General features: G+C 36.2%; 1 protein-coding gene across 9 annotated transcripts in view; it reads right to left on the reverse strand.

Annotated features, from left to right (window-relative positions):
- BIRC6 (baculoviral IAP repeat containing 6) overlaps positions 1-13,938 on the reverse strand; it is a 178,094-nt gene that overhangs the window by 120,534 nt on the left and 43,622 nt on the right. For all 9 annotated transcript variants that reach the window (XM_080588416.1, XM_080588413.1, XM_080588411.1 and 6 more), the window contains exons 13-21: positions 9,526-9,686; positions 6,694-6,825; positions 5,655-5,786; positions 5,185-5,363; positions 4,383-4,513; positions 2,779-2,940; positions 2,542-2,673; positions 2,149-2,246; positions 862-1,009 (exon numbers count right to left, since the gene is read on the reverse strand). In XM_080588416.1, coding sequence (XP_080444542.1) covers positions 862-1,009; positions 2,149-2,246; positions 2,542-2,673; positions 2,779-2,940; positions 4,383-4,513; positions 5,185-5,363; positions 5,655-5,786; positions 6,694-6,825; positions 9,526-9,686 — 1,275 coding nt within the window. The remainder of the gene's footprint in view (positions 1-861; positions 1,010-2,148; positions 2,247-2,541; positions 2,674-2,778; positions 2,941-4,382; positions 4,514-5,184; positions 5,364-5,654; positions 5,787-6,693; positions 6,826-9,525; positions 9,687-13,938) is intronic.

Here is a 13,938-nt window from a genome sequence, read left to right on the forward strand (position 1 = left end):
CTTAATCAAGTATTTATAGTCTTAAAAAAACAACAACAAACAAACAAAAAAACACAGCCCCTCTCAAGAATTTAGCTTACTACAATTTTAAGCTGATCTGAAGGTTCTGAACTAACATCTACCAGAACTCTTCTACCTTGGATCTTGCTTGACTTGGGGGACAAGTTTTGCCCATAAATCACAATTGAAAAGAGCTGTGTAACAGCAGCATGTTCAGATCATCACAATATGGCTTTGGAAACTGCTGAAAAACTGAACCACCAGAGATCTCCTTTAGATATAGCACATAAATCCAAAGTTAACGTGGCTAATCAGTTCAACATGTAAAAGATGCAACATCATAGCCAGAAATTACATGGCTATATAATTTAGAATAAGAACCTCCATTCCCAGTAAATACCCCAGGTCTTTACACGTAGCAATCTGGCATTTAGTAGCAATTCTTTAAGTGTATTGTCAGCTTACATATAGTCCACAATTTCATGTAGCACTACACAGAAGGGAAACTATTTAGTGACAGAAAGGAAACTATTTAGTGTATTTGATTCCCTCCCATACTCAAAAGATCATACTTTCTTAATCCTTACCTCAAAATAATTAAATACTAACTCAAGGATTGCACAACTTCACACATTACGTACATTATCCATTGATTTGAAGTGCACTGTAAATTGCAAGATAGCAATTTAATTAATCTTTACCCCTGATCAGTCAAAACTAATATCTAGAGCTATATCAAATCAATACTGGAAAATGTGTTATCTTTTAAACAGCCAACCCCTTTCAGAAGGCCAGAGTGTGGCATTAGACACTTTGCATGTTTGGCTTCATTAAGCTTACAGTAACCACAACCCTTCATACCTTGTTTGAAGTAATGCTTCCATAGGTGTTAGGCGATCCTGCAACTGTCGGGACACAGCAGTTAACAACGACGCGCAAGCTGTACTACACCCTGCCAAATCTTCATCCTTTACATAATTCAGCAACACAAAATACCAATACACTGATCCTGCATTAAACCAAAAATAAAATTAATTTCAGGTGAAACATGATGTGAATATTTCACTCAAAAAGCATACTATAAAACATAATCAATGGAAGTGACAGATGAAGTATTTTTTGTTTTGTTTGAGAGGGACTTTAATTGCTGTAATCATTAGTTTGTAGAAGTACTATTTTCATTGGCTGGTTCATAACTGAAGAAACTAAGATTCCCAAGAGAAATTTTGCATGTATTTCTTCCATTGCTTCTGTCCTCTGCTTTTACTAAACACAACAACCAAAATGCTCTTGACGCTTGAGATGCTAGGCTTTAGGTTCTGATCCCTCCAGAGCCACGCCTCATTCCAGATTCAACTTTTCCCCCTGTTTGTGGCCGCTGTATCCTTATTTTGTATTTGTTGCAGGCACTTCTCCTTACAGATAACTCTGGGAGCATAGTGCACGAGTTCTGCATGAAAACACAAATCTCTGCCTTCTCCTCTCCTCCTTCCTCTGCACACTCCGTTCCGTATCATCAATAGCAGAATGTTAAATGTTTCTACCTTAGTAACACAATAAGTATTTTGGAATGCAAATAATCTTTCTTCAAGACCCCTTAGTGATGCCATGCCAGATGCAATTCAACATCATACTGTGAAAAACACAAAGCAGGCCTCACTACCCCAAAAACAAGTGTTTAAAGTCATCTTCTTATTCTAGCAAGCATTCAAAAGGCTTCAGTAAGGTGCTAACAGTACACTACAATACAGATCAGGAAGTAATTTAATTTAGTCTGTGTCCTTTTGGTGGAGAAATAACAGAAGTGGACTGCTCTAGTTGGATGTTACTTGGATAGCCAGACTCCGTGGAATAAATTAGCTACTCTTCCAAAGTAACAGACTCGTGCCATCAGAATTTGTGGCTGCTAAAGACCTTTGAAAATTCTTGCAAAACTAACATGATGTCTCCTAAAAGTTTCAGTGCCTTAGCGCTCCAAGCAAGCTAATTTGCTTAGAATTCTACCATCTACCACCTGACCGCACCACTCCAATAAGCTGTTAGTACTAACTGAACAATTATGTAATTCCTATTTCACAAGGGAGTAAAACAAAACATGCCAAACTACCATACCCTCTATTTGTATGATGACAAACATTGTATACATACCACCTGTTGCAGCAGCAGGCAAAAGAGGCATGTTGTCAAGTAAAGCTTTTAGAAGGACAGATCCAAACCCCTGCTGACTTGGGTCACACCTGCCATTGCTATAAAGAAACACATAGCCAGACACATTAACGTTTAATGAAGTAAGAACAAAATATGGAATCTGCTGAATGAAGATGGAGATCGCCATCTTCACCATTAGATGAAGTTGAAAAATTGATGTTCTTTGCAGTCATAATCTAACAAATTTTTCCTCAACAGAAAATCTTGTAGAACTGCTTGTTCATACGTTTAATGTCAAACAGTAACAAAAACATATATGATTCAGACTGCATGCAAAACCCCTAAATACATATTTAGAAAAAGCACGTACACCTTAAATGAAATGGCACTCACCTGATGCATAATGCAAGAAACCGTGCACACTTGTGAGCTATGCTCCGTCCAGCTTCAAAGAAACAAACACGTATTATATCAGAGACGCATTTACGTGTTTTAGAAAGCAAACTGTCATTTCCTTCCTTTGAGCTGTAAAAACAAGTTGCATGTATCAGGCAATCATATAAAACTGTTTTTACACACAGCTGATACTGAGAAACAGTTATACTAACTTAAACACAATTTCTCTCTTACCTGCCAGGTCCATTTGAATACACTCCTGCTAGCCAACAAAGTGTATCTAGCACAAGACTCTGAGCATGTTCTGTGGTCAGACCATCATCTGTCTTTTTGCAAAGAGTAGTGAGCAGCTTCTCATGGAATTCTGAGAACTGTAACATGGCACACCGCTGAACTCTGGGGGAGGGATAAAAACAGAATTATCCAACATGGCCATTCTCCCATTAAGGCAGAATACAAAACTTGAAAGACACTTTAAGAACAGCAAAAAACCACCACCACACCAACAACAAAACAAACAAAAAAGATGCCTAGATGAGACTAAAACCAGTATATGCATATATGATACCCTCCCTGCACACATTCCCAATATTCCTATTTTCTGCTCAGAGAGCTTCCTAGGTTACAGTATATATTTAATAACCTTGGTGGATTTTTTCCCCTATTAACTTGTCTAGTAACTTCTAAACCTAAGCAGACTTTCATAGTCTACAACATTCTTTGGCAACTATTCATGCTTATTTACTTCCTGCTGCATTAAAGGACTTCTTGCTACTTCATTCAGGGCCTCCTCTTATTTCATAGCTCTGACAAAATCCATCACCAAAGGCTTTCTGGAAAATCAGAAACCTTTTAGAAATCACCTAGATCGTGTACAGATTTGTAAAACAAGATTTGTCTTTACAGAAGCCATGTTGATTCTTCTTGTATTTTCCAGTTGTCCACTGATTTTGTTCTTCACCACAATTTTGTACTGGAAGATTAGTAATGCCAAGAGGCTTACTCATCTGTGGTTACCTGAACCATTCTGTTACAGTACTCCTGTCCTCATGTTCTAAAGCATTCCACGGCAAGAAATTTCACTATCATCAGAAGTTCAGTTGTTTCATCCTGGAATACTCCTGGAATTCTTTGGTGAACACAAACCGGTCCTAAGCAATACTATTGTTCATCTTGTCAATTTGCTCTTACACAATTCATTAAATTTTAGAGACTTTTCTAAACGACACAGAGTAACTGAAGTTGTACATCATTATTTTTTTTTCCTGCCCTTGCAGCCTCTTTGTTTACATTACATTACAGCCAGTGCCACCATTGTGGCGTGGTAGCTGGTAATACAGATTAAAAGCTACATTATTCATATTTAGGTCTGTAATATCAATCCATGGAGACCTTACGCAGTTTTTGAGTGATAATTTGATAATTGAATTTGATTCCGAACACTTTGACAAATAATATACTATATGCTGAAAGAAATGAGAAAACGTAGAAATAAAAAACAAAGATATTTATTAAAAAAAAAGTCTAAGATGGTACTTAAAAACAAGTCTGTCTAAATCATTTATCTAAATTACTAAGAAAATTGGTATTACTTTCATTTGCCTTTCAAGTCAGGCAAATAATCACTCAGTATTAAGAATTAATTATCTCTTTTTCTATCATAACTTGCACCACACAGTGCCCTCAAACTAATGACTTACTGGATTTCTTATATAATCTACATTTCATAAATCACTGTTTCAAGTTGTCATTTGAACTGAGATATTTTGAGAACTGAGTATTTCATGAGGACTGTATCTGAAGCTAATATTCCTTAGAATTAAAAACCACCTACTAACCTTTCCTTTGAAATTGAAGTTTTTTTAAATCTTCGAATTGTTACAGAGACTTCTTGAAGTAAATCACAGCCTCTAAGATTATCTGATTTTCTTGAAGAATTACTGGCTTCAATTTTGCTAGATGGTTTTTCCTGATGTTTGAGGGGAAAAAATATACAGATTTCAGGAACCACACTGTTCTTAGATTGTTGCAACTATGTATCTTGTTCAGAATACAGCACATACAGCTCAGTAAAATCTCTCAGTTTGAGTACTGAAATATTTACTGCTTGTTAGCAACAGCACAGTCATAAAAGTCAAGATTTTTTGAGCTTAAATGTAGTATTGTACATTATTGTACTTAAATGGGCTATTTTTGTTTGTGAACTGTTTTAATACAGAACAGTAAATTGAAAATATTGTTAAATTTGCTATTTTCTAACCATTCTAATCATTTGCACAAGAGGCACATCACATTATCCAATCTTACAACAATCAAGAGTAGAATACACACATACAAATCCTCACAAGAGGAAGAGGTTTATCAGTTACTGAAAACACTCAAGAAAACAGAAGTTTTTTTTTAAAATATGCTCATGATAGGAATGTGGCAGAACAGACCTTTTCAACTGAACTTTTAGAGAAGAAAACTTAAAGATGTTGAACTCTGATTCCTGAAAGCATTAACAGAGTGTAAATTCAAAAAAAAAAAAGAAGATAATTTTCCATGGATCTTAACTCCCCTAACAGCTGTTTTGTTTTCAGATGACATAAGCCATACCAAATCTACAACTTTAACACAGATGTCTTGGCTATTCAGTACCTTGCCTGCTGCAACTTTTGCCAACAAGGAAGCAAGGGAATGGCCCTTGTTAGTCTGAGGTTTTAGGGATGGTATTCTAACAACTGGCCTAATGCCACCGTTGCAGATTTCTTCTGTTCCTCTGTCATTCACTGCTTTAACATGAATTAAAAATGAGCGGTACTTGCCACCAGCCATGCCTGGAAGTGAAAAAAAGAAAAGAGGGATGTAGGGAGGAGAATTTATATAGGTTACTAGGACAAGTTGTAACAGATTTCAATTTCATAGTGTACACAAGCAAAGCTCAACTACATTACTTACAGTATTTTCACACCAGTTTGAAATTGTGACTCATTATTGAATTATCTATTGTGTTATATAGCAAAATTTGTCAATGTGAAGATAAATGCAAACCGAAGTCCAGCTACAGAAGTATGAGATGCACTTCAGTCATGCATACTTCATGTGACTAGCATAATAAACTATTTTACCTTTAACAAGCTTTGGACTTGTTAGTGTCAACATTCCAGCATGTCCTGACAGATCAAGTCCAGTAGCCAACCATACTGGACCACAGAGTATATCTTCTTTATGTTCCTCCAGAAATGGACACAACCTAAGACCTTTAAAAACATGAGTAATACAGACCTGAATTATGAATTCTTAAGTTATAAAATCTCATCCTTTGCATTAAAAATACACAATGTCAAACTGACCACTAAACACACAAACTGTACATTGAAAATCTGACAACTACTTTAGGTTCACTTGAAGTCTTTTCCCAGTGAGATCAGTAAAGGTAACTGACAGTTTTCGAAATGTTTTCAGGTATGTTATATGAATAATATAAATGCATCGAAGGACTTGGACATAAAAGGAAAAAGTGTAATGAAAGACTGCTGAAAGGACCAAGAAAAGGAATCTTATTTCTGGAACTGATTCACTCCTACTATGAATTTTCCTGTTCAGAGTCAGTAGCTCTCCTCAGTCAGATGCAATATGATTACCTTTCAGAGCATCTCTTGCAGATTTTGTGGAAGAACACTCACTAATAAAAATGGTAATAAAAACAGGCAGAGCAGGTCTGATATGACTGAAAGTTAACATGATTGGTTACGAACTCTTTACCATCTGTTTATAATTTTTCTGAGTTTACCACGGCAATCTCTGTAAAAGCCAGGCAAAGTAAACTTCTGTCATAACTACATAAGAAAACCAAGTAAAATACTGCTGGAATAGGGCATTAGTGTAAGATAGAAAGGTACCGTATCAATCAACTTTATTTCTGAATTCAAATAAATACTAAACTGCTTTGAAGCACCAAAAACCTCCAGAGCAATGATTTTTTTTTTGACTTTGAAGTCATACAGCAAACAGACCAGTGAGAGAGGCAACACTGAGCAGGGCTGAGAAATAAGTATGTTTCAAATGGTTGAGAAACGTTTATGGAGAAATTCCAGTATATAATGAAAAATAGTTTTTAAAAAGCTCCTATTTTAAACAAACTATAACAATTTAAGTAAAACTTACACTGTGGTTCCTCTACATCCATATACTGCATTTCTTCATTGAATTCAACTGGTCCTGGCTTTCCATTTCTCTCCGTTTCAATATTATGAGCTGGAGATAAAGGAAATGTGATCTGTCTGTCTACTGCTGCTTCTGAAGAACAAAAACATTAGTAAGATTTGTCAACATTGCTTCAGGTTCACAAAAAAACAGAAGCAGTAGCTTAAATTGCAAATGCATGAGCTTTCTACCCAAAACGCTACTGCTAATGTAAGAACAACAAATACACAAGGGTGTGTTTTTCATATTAAGATTGCAACTGAAGTTGCAGTAAAGAGTTAAAAAACATTTCCTTGAATGACCTGTAAACCACTTGCTTGAACACCAATCAAGTATTTTCTTCTAATAATCAACTGCAGATTACTCAAGTACTTAGATTCCAGTACTGAAATTTTGATAAACTAAACTGAAAATAACTGCATTTTTCATGCTGAACATCAGTATATTATTCTGATAACATCTGAGTACAGTTCTTTTTTCAATTAAATGGTTCTCATGAATCACAGATGAAGAGGACGTGCAAGCAAATAAACAAGAAGAATATACAGTGCATTAAGTGGCAGATCAAAACCATTAGTTCCAATCCAGAAGAATTATGCCTCTGACCTTCTTGTTATTACACATTGCACAGTTAACTGGCTCCAGGGGCCTTGTCATACAAAATATGACTGAATAAATTTTCTCCCCCTACTGATCCTCCTTAGGTCTCACTATCTTAACAATTCAGTTCCTTTCTCTCCTTATGGGGGGAGAGATGGGAGTTAACTGAACTTCAGTCTGAATATTTCATGCATTTTCAGGAGCCACCAAACAATTCTGAATATTTCTTTTTTGCTGTGATTAGGACATTTTGGTTAATATCCAGCACAGATATAAGTCATCTAGGTTTACTTTTCCTTATACTGAAATCCTGTCCAACACCCTGTTACTTCACTCAACAGGGCACGGAAAAAAGGCAAATGTCATTATGGCCCTTTTCCAAAACACAAGATAGGAAACAACCACAATACAGTATTACTTAGGAGGATGTTGGTTCGCTGGGGCTTCCCAATCAAGAAGAAAGAGAGACCTTGCAAAGGCTGCCTGGCAGGCACTCTCACATCTCCCAGCCCTTTCCAGGCTGCGTATGTATACCCTGCCCCCTGTTCCATGCTTTCTCCACCATACCCATTACAGAGAACAGCAAAGGCCATTACACTCCATGTAAGGAAGTGAAATGTTGACTTCTGGAAGAGTTTTTCAAGTCTTAAAGGAAAAAAAAAATCACCATTCTTCAGTGTTTTGCATCTGAGTTGAACATTGTCAGACTAATTTCAACACCCAGATCTGCAGACCCAAGACCAAATGGACTGAATACTAAAATTCATGCTGCAAGCAAAGTAGGTTCCATACAGAAAGGCAACATGGTCTGTCTGTCCTAATTTTTGCTTTGATAAAACAAAATGCTGCTGCATATTAAAATGTAGCTATTACTTCAAGCATTAAAGAGAGGAAGAAGCAGCAAGAACATCTGACTGTTGTCCTGTGCTCACAGCTAGCACTGCTTATAAAACTGCTAAACCTTCCTGTACACTGAAAGAATACACTTTCTCCAAGAAAGTCACTATGTTAGAGTATTTTATTCTTGCACAAATACCAGTTCATAGTATTTCTATAAGGAGGCTCTCCAGAACACCTTTTTCTTGTTAGGTACTGGGGGATGCTACAGCGTGAGTAGTTCTAAGAAAGCACGTCAATGATTTTTGGTATGCCCATGTTCCCTTTTAAAATTTAAAGCTCTGTTACCCTTGTTTAACTGGGGTGCTGTTACTTAGCATTACAATTAAAAGGGAAAAAAAGAGCTTGTATTATCATGTTCGCTGTTCTCCCCAACACATTTCATATCAATAATATCTGACAGCAAGAGTGAGTCCTCTGAAATACTGAGTTCCTGGAAGCTTTTCAGAAAGAGGTGGCCAGATAAAGATCACCAATTAATGCCTCACCAAAAGGAATACCTTCTGCCCTGAGGAGACAGAGCAAGAGGACATGCAATGAACACTCTCACCACAGGAAAATCTCAATGAAGGCACAAGCTCTTCCACACCAATGAAGTGACTTTGCACTTTATTCTACCCCCTTACAGGTTCCCTGAGAGCTAGTAAGATGCAGAGTTCAGCTAGGAGTCTTCCCAAGGCAAGAGCATTCATATCTTTGGTCTACCCTGTCAAGGCTGCAAGGAACGTACAATGAAATCATACTGCAGTCTTCACACAGCCTAGTTAATAAGCCAGATGATGAGAGAATTCCCAGGGAAACCAGGTCTTATCTAGTGTAATCAAAAAGAGCCTCGCAATTTTCTCTTACACATCCAAGTGGCACTAGCAAATAATCTCCTTCAGTGAGCCAGAACAATAATCTCCTTTAGCCTTTTTGTTAGGATATATTTAAAAAAGAGCAGCGTTTGTTTCAGCTGTCTATTTTTACAATGCATTACAATTGACAACATATTTATTTTAATAACTGGAGGATTCAAGCAATACAGAAAAACAACTTGTTCAACCTTTTTAAACTATGCACTTTTATATGTATAAAATTCAGTATTTTGGAACTGTTTATCGAGTTTGTTTTCCCGATTTTCCTTTGAACATGTTAAGTGAAAAAAGAACATGATCCTGAGAAATAGAATGAAATAAATAAAAGATGAAAATATTTGCATAATTTCAACCAAATCTTCTAGCATACCTCACAGAGAATAAGGAGATCGAGCAGAAAAAAAAAAAGTTGCTAAAGAGATCTTACGTGCTTTCTTACCATTGACTTTCCCTAAGCCTGGAGCTTTATTTTTCAGTAAAGTCACTTGGATCTGGGGAATGTTTGTGATGTTTGAGTTCAAAACAAACTTGAAGTCCACATGCCCAACCATACAGGCTTTTGGAAGAACCAGTTCAAAGACATGCTCATCCCAGCTGTTGCTGTCAGGAAACAAGAAAACAATGACCCACTGTTAAGACTGAGATCAAGCAGACAGTGTTAACCAGTGCATCCTCCACCTATGCATACATTCTTTAAAAAATGAAAAAAACTATTTTTCATTAGTTAACATACACACCAATTTCTAAAGTAAAAGCCTTTCAAGCTGTGACTGACCGGCTTCACTTCGTAAAGAACACTTTAAAGGCCAATTAATAAAATAAGGGAGGGTGAGTCAAAGATTGGATAAAAGCAGCAGTGAAAAGATTCCCTGTTATCTTCATTACAGTCCTGCTTCCATATTACTAAAAATATCAGTTTTGTTTCTAGAAAAAAAAATAAATGAAAAAAACACGACACTAAAAAACGATCTTCCAGTTGCTGAACAGTATAAAAGCATGAAAGTAACTGCCTTGCAATCTTATAAGTTGGTCTTCTGTATTGGGAAGCGTTAAACATGGTCACTCTTCAGTACTACAACAGCTGCATCTAGGAGGCTCAAAACACTAATTTGGAAAAAAAGTTTATTTTTTAAAAATACATCTGATAATTTATACAGCATGAGAAGTGCTTCTTACCAAGTATAACACACTTATAACAGATTCCAGGTACACATAAAAAGCTTAGTTTTAACTCCTGTTTACAAACAGAGCATTTGCCCATTTCTTCCAATGGATAGAAGTGACTTACAGAACACATCCATTTAAGAAATTGTAAGCTTTATCTTTAAAAAGCAAGGTGTAATACTTCTCATATGTTTGCATGTTCCTATTGTCTGCCTACATGCATATACATATATTAATTACTAACACTTTCTAGTATACCACAGGTCACAACCGAGGTTACCATAATTATTTGATCTTATTAAACCATATCTACTTAATTTTATACCACCGAACAAAGAAGAGGAGTTAAAAAGAAGTGTTACAACAAAACAGCAGAGTATATTGCTGAAGTAATTTCTACGTGATACAAAGGGACTACAATTTCAATACTTTCATTTCTAGTAATATTAAAATAGGATCATAAAAATGTATTTTTAAAAATAAGTGAAGATATAACAGGTATTTCCTTTCAGATAACAAAAAGCGTTCCTAACATGGATCTACACCCTGGTAACCTGCTCTAGTTGGAGGTGTCCCTGCCCATGGCAGGTAGGTTGGAACTAGATGGTCTTCAAGGTCCCTTCCAATGCAAGCTGTTCTATGATTTTATGATCAGAAGAGACTTACGAGGAAACTCTAAGACACTGGATAAGTAATCTTTTTTTTTCTTTCTGCTGAAGTAAACGAGATCAGTCCTTCAAACTCATTTTGCATATTGTGGAAATTTAGAATTAACCACCAAATCTGAGAATGGTTTCATTCTCCCTTCAATGACTTTTTCGGAAGTGAACCATCTGCCTTCTCTAGCATCGTTTCCACCTCAGCAATCCCAGATGCACTGAGACCTCTGACAACGAAGAGAGAATTCAGGGGCTTCATTGCAATGGCAGCAAACAGCAGCCTGTCTCAGAAAAGCAGGGCTGGCAAACTAGTGAGCGGGCAGAATGGCAGCACTGTTCATGCTATGGCAGAAAACTTCTAGGCCAAGAGGAAACTAGAAGCCAAGAAGCGTAAACAGCATTTGCAATTCAGACAAACATGGTACAAACCACACTGTTGTACACCTCTAGTTATTTACCGCTGATCACACAGAAAACCAGTAACAGGATTTCTGAAATTGCATGCCAGCTTTCCAGAAGCAGCAGTATCAGAAATTATTTATTTTGGGGGCTGGTCAAAGATGGACAGAATAGAGCTTGTGGCTTTGATTTAAGAAGCAACAGTAGAGCATTTTCAGCTAATGGTACAAAGTCAGATTGAAAAATAATGAAAATTCATCCTACAACTCCAGGGAAAAGACTGTTAGCAAGCATTAACACTAAAACCATGTCCAAATCATTCATACCTTTCCTCTGTTCTGTAAGATATTTAGCCCACTACAGAACAGGCAGAAATTTGAAGTTTGTTTTTTTTTTAAATGTGTTTGGATATTCCTATAGGGGTCATGTAAAACATGGAGCGAATGAGACACTCAAAGGAGCATTCAAAAGCCTTCTGAACTACTAAGTAATATTCTGCTCAAACAGTTTAAACCAAACCTCTGGCACAAGTAGAGAAATGAATAAAAATCACTTGGTCTCAGTTGCCTGTTGTACTCAGTGTGTTGGAAGATGCACACTGCCATTAGAAGGACAATTTCCTTACTCTAGAAATATTTTTTGAGACAAGTCAGTAGCAGATGCCCTAAAGGAAGTTTTAAGTCTCTCTCAAAAGACATATAGGAAATAATGGCCCTCCACGTAGGTCTCACGTTAATCTCCAATAGCAAAGAGATCTTCGCATACCTGTGGCAATGAACAATCTAATGTCATGAATGAAAAAAATCTCCCTTTTAACCAGTTTCTGAATTCCCCATCTCTCTGTTAAGCACATCCTTACAATCGTGTAAATTTTCAAAGACGACAAAAAAATCATTTCCTTCCTCGTTATTTTCTCAATATTTCAGTATTTGCACTCCATATGTAACTTTTCTCTGATAGCCTGAGTTACTTTAACAACTTTTCTCACCTTTGGAACCCTTCTAATTTTGTAGTATCTTTTTAAAGAAGAACACATAATCAAGACTATGTTCTAAATGCAAACGTACCATCAACAACTACATGTTTTCCAACACCCCTCTTCATACCTTTTCTAAAACATCTCATTAATGTTTGATCTTCCACTACAACTCAGCTTTACGCTGCACATCCATTTCCAGGCAATGAACACTGGAAACCACATGAATAGCTAACTCTTCCTTCTTTCACTTATTTTCAAAGTATGTCTGTGTAAGTTGAATACATAAGACATTTCCCACACTTGAAAAAAATCGAGAAAAAAAACAACACAGGACACTCAGATGTCACTGTTTTAGCAAAAAAAACACTAGGAATTCATGTACTTTTAAAAAAATAATTCACCCAATTTAACATTCAAGTTACATTTCCACTGAATAGGAAACATTGATGTTTAGATGATAATTCGCATGGTAAATCAGATTCTGCTTTTTCACTTTTCTTTGTTATATAGCCTTTTAAAAGTAACAAAGTAGGACTGAAAAAGTGTAACATAATGCCCTTCCCTGAAATACATTTATAGTTTTATTTCCTTCTAGCTATTTGGGAAGCAGAACTACCTTATCAAATTGCATTACTCATCCCTCTAAACCTGTAATCCCACATCTTGATAAGAATCAGCATAAGACACTCAAAGAAAAGATAAAAGAAACCTCATATTAAGTCAACAAACCCCGAAATCAAAAAGTTTCTTCACAGATATCTTTTAATTAAAAACTAACTTTGCTCTCAACCTTAAGAACCTATACTTTATCCTACAAAGGGACTGTAATTTGATCATTTTCTAAACGTGTCATTCAGCAGCTGTTAAAGTTCTCCATTACTAAAACAAAATTTTCAACTTTACCTCTATATATTCCTATTTTACTTTGCAGCAGGAGTAATACTTTTCTTCTAATTCAACAAATATTAGTAAGATTTTTTATTTATTTTATTCATATTTTAATTCACTTTGGTAGATTTTTACTTTTTCAACCGTTGCTGGACACACTGGATAATCAATAGTTGTAACTGGAAGTTATTTTGCATGGAAGGGCCTCCTTTCCACTTGGCACAAACAGAGTATTTCACTCACGCAAAGCAAAATCACAAGATAAAGATGGCTTTCAAAACCTATAACGTACTGCAAGTTTTTAACCATAGTTTATGAATATTTAAGTTAAAGCAAGTTCAGTTTATGTTAGGTGTCAGCCCTGGAATGCCTGCAACCCTTACCTTCCAGACCTGTTTCCCCATCTGAAACGTCTCATTAACACGTGCTAGCTTTCACTTATTTCACATCCTTTTTTTCCCTTCACATATGATCTCTAGCTCCCCTAGTGTCTTTGGGCTTTTTGTTTCCACTCGATGAGCATTTAGGTTCTGCATTAATATCTAAAACTTATACATCAGTGGGATGGATGTGTAACAGCTTAATCCAAAACACCTTGCAGTACATTATTACACACTTCTCTTCAAAAACACACTACACAACTCATATTTAAACTTTGTTTTTCCAAGTATTTTTCAGAAAAAAAACCACACATACAAAACTACTTTAGCTAGGTTTTAACCAACTCCTCAAGGAGACTGCAATACTGCTGTTCCAGCCTCTA

Source organism: Anser brachyrhynchus (genome assembly GCF_964034855.1).
Source record: "Anser brachyrhynchus genome assembly, chromosome: 3".
Taxonomy (NCBI): Eukaryota; Metazoa; Chordata; class Aves; order Anseriformes; family Anatidae; genus Anser; species Anser brachyrhynchus.